The sequence below is a fragment of the Oncorhynchus gorbuscha genome, unplaced genomic scaffold (genome assembly GCF_021184085.1).
Source record: "Oncorhynchus gorbuscha isolate QuinsamMale2020 ecotype Even-year unplaced genomic scaffold, OgorEven_v1.0 Un_scaffold_2060, whole genome shotgun sequence".
Taxonomy (NCBI): domain Eukaryota; kingdom Metazoa; phylum Chordata; class Actinopteri; order Salmoniformes; family Salmonidae; genus Oncorhynchus; species Oncorhynchus gorbuscha.
The window spans coordinates 80,001-92,470 of record NW_025746661.1 but is presented as its reverse complement, the minus strand read 5'-3'; the positions used below and the strand labels follow the sequence as shown (position 1 = coordinate 92,470).

General features: G+C 44.4%; 1 protein-coding gene across 1 annotated transcript in view; it reads right to left on the bottom strand.

Annotated features, from left to right (window-relative positions):
• Positions 1-602: 602 nt before the first annotated feature.
• LOC124024905 (slit homolog 2 protein-like) overlaps positions 603-12,470 on the bottom strand; it is a gene marked incomplete at its 3' end in the record, with an annotated part of 67,275 nt that continues 55,407 nt past the window's right edge. Inside the window, 5 exon segments of the mRNA XM_046338638.1 lie at positions 603-676; positions 1,633-1,757; positions 5,958-6,121; positions 10,241-10,312; positions 11,182-11,253. Coding sequence (XP_046194594.1) covers positions 603-676; positions 1,633-1,757; positions 5,958-6,121; positions 10,241-10,312; positions 11,182-11,253 — 507 coding nt within the window.

Here is a 12,470-nt window from a genome sequence, read left to right as displayed (position 1 = left end):
GGGGGACAGGGGGGGTATCAGACCTCCACATTAATACTATAGACAGGGGGGTATCAGACCTCCACATTAATACTATAGACAGGGGGGGGTATCAGACCTCCACATTAATACTATAGACAGGGGGGGACCTATCAGACCTCCACATTAATACTATAGACAGGGGGGGGTATCAGACCTCCACATTAATACTATAGACAGGGGGGGTATCAGACCTCCACATTAATACTATAGACAGGGGGGTATCAGACCTCTACATTAATACTATAGACAGGGGGGGGGGTATCAGACCTCCACATTAATACTATAGACAGGGGGGGGGGTATCAGACCTCCACATTACATTAATACTATAGACAGGGGGGGACAGGGGGGGTATCAGACCTCCACATTAATACTATAGACAGGGGGGTATCAGACCTCTACATTAATACTATAGACAGGGGGGGTATCAGACCTCCACATTAATACTATAGACAGGGGGGGGGTATATCAGACCTCCACATTAATACTATAGACAGGGGGGTCAGACCTCCACATTAATACTATAGACAGGGGGGGTAGTTACATTAATACTATAGACAGTTCAGACCTCCACATTAATACTTCAGATGGCAGGTACCAGCGTTCTGACAGGGGTTACCGATACAGGCATGGAGAGGTTCCTCACAGTCCTGACCCTGCACACACACACACACACACACACACACACACACACACACACACACACACACACACACACACACACACACACACACACACACACACACACACACATCAGACCTCACACAATACTACGACACGCACACGCACGCACACGCACGCACACGCACGCACATGCACACACGCACACACACATGCACACACGCACACACACACACACACCCACACACACACACACACAAAGGGAGAGAGAGAGAGAGGTTACTGATACAGACTGTGGTACGTTCCTATGTTACTTGACCCTGTGATGTCTTACACCTAGAGTCTTCTCCAATCACAGAGACAAGAAAGTCGAGGGTCGGAGGTCAGAGGTCAGGGTCAGTACCATGAATCTGTAGGTGGCAGCTACAGTCTGTCAGGGTCGAGGGTTGTAGGTCAGAGGTCAGTACCATGAATCTGTAGGGGTAGCTACAGTCTGTCAGGGTCGAGGGTTGGAGGTCAGAGGTCATGGTCAGTACCTTGAATCCGTAGGGTTAGCAACAGCGGTAGAAGGTGACAGGGTCAGAGGTTAGAGGTCAGAGGTCAGGGTCAGTACCTTGAATCCGTATGGGCAGCTACAGCGGTAGAAGGTGACAGGGTCAGAGGTTAGAGGTCAGAGGTCAGGGTCAGTACCTTGAATCCGTAGGGGCAGCTACAGCGGTAGAAGGTGACAGGGTCAGAGGTTAGAGGTCAGAGGTCAGGGTCAGTACCTTGAATCCGTAGGGGCAGCTACAGCGGTAGAAGGTGACAGGGTCAGAGGTTAGAGGTCAGAGGTCAGGGTCAGTACCTTGAATCCGTAGGGGCAGCTACAGCGGTAGAAGGTGACAGGGTCAGAGGTTAAAGGTCAGGGTCAGTACCTTGAATCCGTAGGGGCAGCTACAGCGGTAGAAGGTGACAGGGTCAAAGGTTAGAGGTCAGAGGTCAGGGTCAGTACCTTGAATCCGTAGGGGCAGCTACAGCGATAGAAGGTGACGGGGTGGTTGGAGCAGGTACCGTCGTTGTGACAGGGGTTGGAGAGACACGGATCACACTTCGCCTGGATACCCACATCTAGAGGACCTGCATTGAGACACAGAACAGAAATAGATTCCAAACTGAAAAATATATATACAGCCCCCCCTCCACACACAGTACAACACAAATATATACTGTACACAGCCCCCCCTCCACACACAGTACAACACACTGTACACAGCCCCCCCTCCACACACAGTACAACACAAATATATACTGTACACAGCCCCCCTCCACACACAGTACAACATACTGTACACAGCCCCCCTCCACACACAGTACAACACACTGTATACAGCCCCCCCCACACACAGTACAACACAAATATATACTGTACACAGCCCCCCTCCACACACAGTACAACACACTGTACACAGCCCCCCTCCACACACAGTACAACACACTGTACACAGCCCCCCCTCCACACACAGTACAACACAAATATATACTGTACACAGCCCCCCCTCCACACACAGTACAACACAAATATATACTGTACACAGCCCCCCTCCACACACAGTACAAACAAATATATACTGTACACAGCCCCCCCCACACACAGTACAAACCAAATATATACTGTACACAGCCCCCCATCCACACACAGTACAAACCAAATATATACTGTACACAGCCCCCCCCACACACACAGTACAAACCAAATACATACTGTACACAGCCCCCCTCCACACACAGTACAACACAAATATATACTGTACACAGCCCCCCTCCACACACAGTACAACACAAATATACTGTACACAGCCCCCCTCCACACACAGTACAACACAAATATATACTGTACACAGCCCCCCTCCACACACAGTACAACATACTGTTCACAGCCCCCTCCACACACAGTACAACACAAATATATACTGTACACAGCCCCCTCCACACACAGTACAACACAAATATATACTGTACACAGCCCCCCTCCACACACAGTACAACACAAATACATACTGTACACAGCCCCCTCTACACACACAGTACAACACAAATATATACTGTACACAGCCCCCCCATCCACACACACAGTACAACACAAATATATACTGTACACAGCCCTCCCTCCACACACAGTACAAACAAAAATATACTTTACTCAGCCCCCCCCAGGGATCACACACAGTACAACACAAATATATACTGTACACAGCCCCCCCTCCACACACAGTAAAACACAAATATATACTGTACATACCTACATACATACAGTACAACACAAATATATCCTATACATACCTACATACATAAAGTACAACACAAATATATACTGTACATACCTACATACATAAAGTACAACACAAATATATACTGTACACAGCCCCCCCTCCACACACAGTACAACACAAATATATACTGTACATACCTACATACATACAGTACAACAATATAGTGCACTACTATAGACCAGAGCCCTATACCCTATATAGTGGTACTACTATAGACCAGAGCCCTATTCCCTATATAGTGGTACTACTATAGACCAGAGCCCTATTCCCTATATAGTGGTACTACTATAGACCCTATTCCCTATATAGTGGTACTACTATAGACCAGAGCCCTATACCCTATATAGTGTACTACTATAGACCAGAGCCCTATTCCCTATATAGTGCACTACTATAGACCAGAGCCCTATTCCCTATATAGTGGTACTACTATAGACCAGAGCCCTATTCCCTATATAGTGCACTACTATAGACCAGAGCCCTATTCTGCACACTTGAGGCTGATTGGTTCATAACAGTATGGAGGTCTACACACTGGGACTGACAGAGGAGAGAGAGGAGCATTCAGGTCAGAGGTCAGAGGTCAGGGATCAGGCACTGGGCTGGGATTGGCTGAAGGGACTTGGGGAGGCGGAACCAAGGGGGTAGTACTCGGATGTGATTGGCTACTTTACCTGGCACGAGAAGACCACAAGGCCCGGGGACGTCTACAATGTCGTCAATCAAACCAGGAAGATATTACGCATATGTTAATAAAAAGGACGAGACGTTTTGAATGTTTTGAATAATAAACTTTATAGACTGTTAACGATTTAATAATGAACTTTATAGACTGTTAACGATTTAATAATGAACATTATAGACTGTTAACGATTTAATAGTGAACTTTATAGACTGTTATTGTTTTAATAATGAACTTTATAGAATGTTAATGTTTTAATAATGAACTTTATAGACTGTTATTGTTTTAATAATGAACTTTATAGACTGTTAATGTTTTAATAATGAACTTTATAGACTGTTATTGTTTTAATAATGAACTTTATAGATGGTTAATAATAAACTTTATAGACTGTTAATGATTTAATAATGAACTTTATAGACTGTTAATGATTTAATAATGAACTTTATAGACTTCATGTTTTTAATAATGAACTTTATAGACTGTTAAAGATTCAATAATGAACTTTATAGACTGTTAACGATTTAATAGTGAACTTTATAGACTGTTATTGTTTTAATAATGAACTTTATAGACTGTTAATGTTTTAATAATTAACTTTATAGACTGTTAACGATTTAATAATGAACTTTATAGACTGTTATTGTTTTAATAATGAACTTTATAGACTGTTATTGTTTTAATAATGAACTTTATAGACTGTTAATGTTTTAATAATGAACTTTATAGACTGTTATTGTTTTAATAATGAACTTTATAGATGGTTAATAATAAACTTTATAGACTGTTAATGTTTTAATAATGAACTTTATAGACTGTTAATGTTTTAATAATGAACTTTATAGACTGTTATTGTTTTAATAATGAACTTTATAGATGGTTAATAATAAACTTTATAGACTGTTAATGATTTAATAATGAACTTTATAGACTGTTAATGATTTAATAATGAACTTTATAGACTTCATGTTTTTAATAATGAACTTTATAGACTGTTAACGATTTAATAATGAACTTTATAGACTTCATGTTTTTAATAATGAACTTTATAGACTTCATGTTTTTAATAATGAACTTTATAGACTGTTAACAATTTAATAATGAACTTTATAGACTGTTAATGTTTTAATAATGAACTTAATAGACTTCATGTTTTTAATAATGAACTTTATAGACTGTTAATGATTTAATAATGAACTTTATAGACTGTTAATGTTTTTAATAGTGAACTTTATAGACTGTTATTGTTTTAATAATGAACTTTATAGACTGTTAATGATTTAATAATGAACTTTATAGACTGTTAATGATTTAATAATGAACTTTATAGACTGTTAATGTCTTAATAATGAACTTTATAGACTGTTATTGTTTTAATAATGAACTTTATAGACTGTTATTGTTTTAATAATGAACTTTATAGACTGTTATTGTTTTAATAATTAACTTTAGAGACTTCATGTTTTTAATAATTAACTTTAGAGACTGTTAATGATTTAATAATTAACTTTATAGACTGTTAATGTTTTAATAATGAACTTTATAGAAGGTTAACGATTTAATAATGAACTTTATAGACTGTTAATGATTAACTTTATAGACTGTTATTGTTTTAATAATGAACTTTATAGACTGTTAATGATTAACTTTATAGACTGTTATTGTTTTAATAATGAACTTTATAGACTGTTAATGATTTAATAATGAACTTTATAGACTGTGTGAATTTTTAGTCCACTAGTTGGTGGACAACAATATGTATGGCAACTGGTGGTTTCCTTTAAGAGCACTCCGCAAGTGTGTGTGAGTGTGTGTGAGGGTGTGTTTGTAAGTGTGTGTGTGTGTTCGTCTGTGTGTGTGTGTGTGTGTATAAGGTGTGTGTGTGTATAAGGTGTGTGTGTGTATAAGGTGTGTGTGTGTATAAGGTGTGTGTGTGTATATAAGATGTGTGTGTATAAGGTGTGTGTGTGTATAAGGTGTGTGTGTATAAGGTGTGTGTGTGTATAAGGTGTGCGTGTGTATAAGGTGTGTGTGTGTGTATATAAGATGCGTGTGTATAAGGTGTGTGTGTGTGTAAGGTGTGTGTGTGTATAAGGTGTGCGTGTGTATAAGGTGTGTGTGTGTATAAGGTGTGTGTGTATAAGGTGTGTGTGTGTATAAGGTGTGTGTGTGTATAAGGTGTGTGTGTGTATAAGGTGTGTGTGTGTATAAGGTGTGCGTGTGTATAAGGTGTGTGTGTGTGTAAGGTGTGTGTGTGTATATAAGATGCGTGTGTATAAGGTGTGTGTGTGTGTAAGGTGTGTGTGTGTGTAAGGTGTGTGTTACCTGTGCAGGTGAACTTCTTGGACGGTGTGGTCAGCAGTAGTTTGTCTGTCATGTCTCCTGGACCGGCACAGCGGGCGATACCCGGTTCCCTGTACCCACTCTGCACCCAGTCAGACAGCCACTGCATCCTACAGTCACAGTATAGGGGGTTGGCCCCCAGAGCCCTGCACACACACACACACACACACACACACACACACACACACACACACACACACACACACACACACACACACACACACACACACACACACACACACACACACACACGCACACGCACACGCACACGCACACGCACACACACACACACACTTAACAATTGTGATACATTCCATTCAGTGTGTGTATTAATTTTAGTATTTACTATGGATCCCTCGTGTGCACCTCCCATAGTCTGTTCTGGACTTGGGGACTGTGAAGAGACCTCTGGTGACATGTCTTGTGGGGTACGCATGGATGTCTGAGCTGTGTGCCAGTAGTTCAAACAGGCAGCACGGTGCTCCACTTTGTGCCATATGCATATTATTGATATTAGCTCTCTGTGTGTATCCAAGGGCCAGCCGTGCTGCCCTGTTCTGAGCCAGCCGTGCTGCCCTGTTCTGAGCCAGCCGTGCTGCCCTGTTCTGAGCCAGCCGTGCTGCCCTGTTCTGAGCCAGCCGTGCTGCCCTGTTCTGAGCCAGCCGTGCTGCCCTGTTCTGAGCCAGCCGTGCTGCCCTGTTCTGAGCCAGCCGTGCTGCCCTGTTATGAGCCAGCCGTGCTGCCCTGTTCTGAGCCAGCCGTGCTGCCCTGTTCTGAGCCAGCCGTGCTGCCCTGTTCTGAGCCAAATTGCAATTTTCCTAAGTCCTTTGTAGCACCACACGACTGAACAGGTGCGACAAAACTAGAGTCGGTAGGACCTGCCTTGTTGATAGTGTTGTTAAAACCTCTTTGGGGTAGGGGGCAGTATTTTCAAGTCCGGATGAAAAGCATGCCCAAAGTAAACTGCCTGCTACTCAGATATGCATATATTTGGATAGAAAACACTCGAAAGTTTCTAAAACTGTTAATATAATGGCTGTGAGTATTACAGAACTTTTTTGGCAGGCGAAAACCCGAGGACAAACCATCCAGGGGAAAAGGAATGAGGTCACTGTGTGTTCCTTTTCGTTTTCTATTTAATAGGAACCTGGTTGCAGTTCCTATTGCTTCCACTAGATGTCAACAGTCTTTAGAAATTGGTTGATGTTTTTCTTTTTGAGAAATGAGGAAGTAGGTCTGTTCTTTGAGAGTGTCAAGCCAAGTTTACATGTAACTTATTTAGATCCTTTGTAGTCATGTCAGGACCGGTGTATTTCTGAATGAAACGCACCAAATAAATTGACATTTTGGGGATATAAAGAAGGACATTATCGAACAAAACGACCATTTGTGATGTTTCTGGGACATTTTAGAGTGCCAACAGAAGAAGATCTTCAAAGGTAAGGCATTTATCTCTATTTCTGACTTTTGTCGCATACCTGCCTGGTTGAAATCTGATTTTCATGTGATTGTATGCGGGGGCGCTGTCCTCAGATAATCGCTTGGTCTGCTTTCGCCGTAAAGCCTTTTGGAAATCTGACATAGCGGCTGGATTAACAAAATGTTAATCTTAATTTTGATGTATAACACATGTATGTTTTATTAATTTTTATAATGAGTATTTCTGTTTTTGAATTTGGGGGAACTGCAATTTCACTTGAATGTTGTCAAATCAATCCCGTTAACGGGATTCGAGCGGGAAGGGATCACTAGGGAAGGGATCACTAGGGAAGGGATCGAGCGGGAAGGGATCACTAGGGAAGGGATCGAGCGGGAAGGGATCACTAGGGAAGAGATCACTAGGGAAGGGATCGAGCGGGAAGGGATCGAACGGGAAGGGATCACTAGGGAAGGGATCACTAGGGAAGGGATCGAACGGGAAGGGATCACTAGGGAAGGGATCGAACGGGAAAGGATCACTAGGGAAGGGATCACTAGGGAAGGGATCGAACGGGAAGGGATCACTAGGGAAGGGATCGAACGGGAAGGGATCACTAGGGAAGGGATCGAACGGGAAGGGATCGAGCGGGAAGGGATCGAGCGGGAAGGGATCGAGCGGGAAGGGATCACTAGGGAAGGGATCACTAGGGAAGGGATCACTAGGGAAGGGATCACTAGGGAAGGGATCACTAAGGAAGGGATCACTAGGGAAGGGATCGAGCGGGAAGGGATCACTAGGGAAGGGATCACTAGGGAAGGGATCACTAGGGAAGGGATCACTAGGGAAGGGATCGAGCGGGAAGGGATCACTAGGGAAGGGATCACTAGGGAAGGGATCACTAGGGAAGGGATCACTAGGGAAGGGATCACTAGGGAAGGGATCGAGCGGGAAGGGATCGAGCGGGAAGGGATCACTAGGGAAGGGATCACTAGGGAAGGGATCACTAGGGAAGGGATCACTAGGGAAGGGATCGAGCGGGAAGGGATCACTAGGGAAGGGATCACTAGGGAAGGGATCACTAGGGAAGGGATCACTAGGGAAGGGATCGAGCGGGAAGGGATCGAGCGGGAAGGGATCGAGCGGGAAGGGATCGAGCGGGAAGGGATCACTAGGGAAGGGATCACTAGGGAAGGGATCACTAGGGAAGGGATCACTAGGGAAGGGATCGAACGGGAAGGGATCGAGCGGGAAGGGATCGAGCGGGAAGGGATCGAGCGGGAAGGGATCGAGCGGGAAGGGATCACTAGGGAAGGGATCACTAGGGAAGGGATCACTAGGGAAGGGATCGAACGGGAAGGGATCGAGCGGGAAGGGATCACTAGGGAAGGGATCACTAGGGAAGGGATCACTAGGGAAGGGATCACTAGGGAAGGGATCACTAGGGAAGGGATCGAGCGGGAAGGGATCACTAGGGAAGGGATCACTAGGGAAGGGATCGAGCGGGAAGGGATCAAATAAAAAATATAAATAAATAAATATATGCCATTTAGCGGACGCTTTTATCCAAAGCGACTTACAGTCATGTGTGCATACATTCTACGTATGGGTGGTCCCGGGAATCGAACCCACTACCCTGGCGTTACAAGCGCCATGCTCTACCAACTGAGCTACAGAAGGACCACTAGGGAAGGGATCGAGCGGGAAGGGATCGAGCCGGAAGGGTCTCTAAGAAGTTAAGAAGACAGACTTCTCCACATTTTAGCGACTGTCGTATCAATATGTTTTGACCATGACAGTTTTACAATCCATGGTTACTCCAAGAAGTTTAGTCACCTCAACTTCCACATAATTCATTACAATATTTAGTTGAGTTTTAGGGTTCAGTGAATGATTTGCCCCAAATGAAATGTAATTTGTCACATCCGCCGATTACAACAGGTGACAGAGATGCTGGTTAACGTGCTCAACTCTGACGACGAGCTCATGTCTGAAGGAGACGACACCTGCGAGGGTAAAAAAAACACACCCTGTTAAGAACTCTTTTTTTTTCTTTAAAAAAATAATATTTTCAACCTTTCTGTGAAATGTTTTTACAATGCCTTTTGTTTTTGAAATATTGAATATAATTATTTATTATATAATATGTATTTATTTAAATAGTTAGGACTAACTTATTTCTTGCCACCCACTCTGAAACTACCTGCAGCTCTTTGTTGAGTGTTGTAGCCATTCCAGTCACTGTAGTAGCTGACGTGTATAGTATATGTTAAGTCATCCACATACATAGACACTCTGGCCTTACTCAAAGCCAGTGGCAATTCATTATCTTTTATTTATTTAACTAGGCAAGTCGGTTATGAACAAATTCTTATTTTAAATGACGGCCTAGGAACAGTGGGTTAACTGCCTTGTTCAGAGGCAGAACGACATATTTGTACCTTGTCAGCGCGGGGATTCGATCTTGCAACCTTTCAGTTACTAGTCCAACCACTAGGCTACGCTGCCGCCCCGTGTTAGTAAAGATTGAAAAAAGTAAGGGGCCTAGACTGCTGCCCTGGGGAATGCCTGATTCTTCCTGAATTATGTTGGAGAGGCTTCCATTAAATAACACCCTCTGTGTGTCAGACAGGTAACTCTTTATCCACATTATAGCAGGGGGTGTAAAGCCATAACACCCTTAGGTTGAACAGTTGGCCAATAGGAGTGGCAATATCGTCTGCTATATTATCCTAATTAATTATGACTAATTATCAGTAATTTTCCATCCAAGTGATCAGACCCAGGTGGCTTGTCGTTGTTGTATAGACAACAATGAGTGGTGTGTGCATGCGTTTGTGTTACTCACAGGTGAGAGAGCGAGGCCAGGTCTTTGAAAGCTCCCTCCGGTATCACAGATATGTCGTTTCCATGGAGAGAGCTACAGACACACAACAACAGGTTACTATGGGGACCTACAGACACGCAACAACAGGTTACCGTAGACACCTACAGACACGCAACAACAGGTTACCATGGGGACCTACAGACACACAACAACAGGTTACCATGGGGACCTTACAGACACGCAACAACAGGTTACCGTAGACACCTACAGACACGCAACAACAGGTTACCATGGGGACCTACAGACACACAACAACAGGTTACCATGGGGACCTACAGACACACAACAACAGGTTACCATGGGGACCTACAGACGCACAACAGCAGGTTACCATGGGGACCTACAGACACGCAACAACAGGTTACCGTAGACACCTACAGACACAACAACAGGTTACCATGGGGACCTACAGACACACAACAACAGGTTACCGTAGACACCGACTGACACACAACAACAGGTTACCATGGGGACCTACAGACACGCAACAACAGGTTACCATGGGGACCTACAGACACACAACAACAGGTTACCATGGGGACCTACAGACACGCAACAACAGGTTACCGTAGACACCTACAGACACACAACAACAGGTTACCATGGGGACCTACAGACACACAACAACAGGTTACCGTAGACACCTACAGACACACAACAACAGGTTACCATGGGGACCTACAGACACGCAACAACAGGTTACCATGGGGACCTACAGACACGCAACAACAGGTTACTATGGGGACCTACAGACACACAACAACAGGTTACCATGGGGACCTACAGACACACAACAACAGGTTACCATAGACACCTACAGACACACAACAACAGGTTACCATGGCGACATACAGACACACAACGACAGGTCATCTAGTTCCATAGATACCACGGATACTCACAGTAACCGTAGAGACTTGAGTCCATCGAAGGCCCTGACTGGTACGCACCTCAAACGGTTGTAGCTTAGGATTCTACACACACACAGAGACACGTTAAAACACACTACAGACAGCCTTGTTACAATGTGGAAGCTTAGAAACCATCTGAAACACAAAACATTGACGTACACACTGAGTGTACAAAACATTAGGAACACCTTCCTAATATTGTGTCACCCCCCTATTTGCCCTCAGAACAGCCTCAATTCGTCGGGGCAGGGACTCTACAAGGTGTTGAAAGCGTTCCACAGGGATGCTGGCCCATGTTGACTCTACAAGGTGTTGAAAGCGTTCCACAGGGATGCTGGCCCCATGTTGACTCTACAAGGTGTTGAAAGCCTTCCACAGGGATGCTGGCCCATGTTGACTCTACAAGGTGTTGAAAGCGTTCCACAGGGATGCTGGCCCATGTTGACTCTACAAGGTGTTGAAAGCATTCCACAGGGATGCTGGCCCCATGTTGACTCTACAAGGTGTTGAAAGCCTTCCACAGGGATGCTGGCCCATGTTGACTCTACAAGGTGTTGAAAGCGTTCCACAGGGATGCTGGCCCATGTTGACTCTACAAGGTGTTGAAAGCGTTCCACAGGGATGCTGGCCCCATGTTGACTCTACAAGGTGTTGAAAGCCTTCCACAGGGATGCTGGCCCATGTTGACTCTACAAGGTGTTGAAAGCGTTCCACAGGGATGCTGGCCCATGTTGACTCTACAAGGTGTTGAAAGCGTTCCACAGGGATGCTGGCCCCATGTTGACTCTACAAGGTGTTGAAAGCCTTCCACAGGGATGCTGGCCCATGTTGACTCTACAAGGTGTTGAAAGCGTTCCACAGGGATGCTGGCCCATGTTGACTCTACAAGGTGTTGAAAGCCTTCCACAGGGATGCTGGCCCCATGTTGACTCTACAAGGTGTTGAAAGCGTTCCACAGGGATGCTGGCCCATGTTGACTCTACAAGGTGTTGAAAGCCTTCCACAGGGATGCTGGCCCATGTTGACTCTACAAGGTGTTGAAAGCGTTCCTCAGGGATGCTGGCCCATGTTGACTCTACAAGGTATTGAAAGCGTTCCACAGGGATGCTGGTCCATGTTGACTCTACAAGGTGTCTGAAAGCATTCCACAAGGATGCTGGTCCATGTTGACTCTACAAGGTGTTGAAAGCCTTCCACAGGGATGCTGGCCCATGTTGACTCTACAAGGTGTCTGAAAGCGTTCCACAGGGATGCTGGTCCATGTTGACTCTACAAGGTGT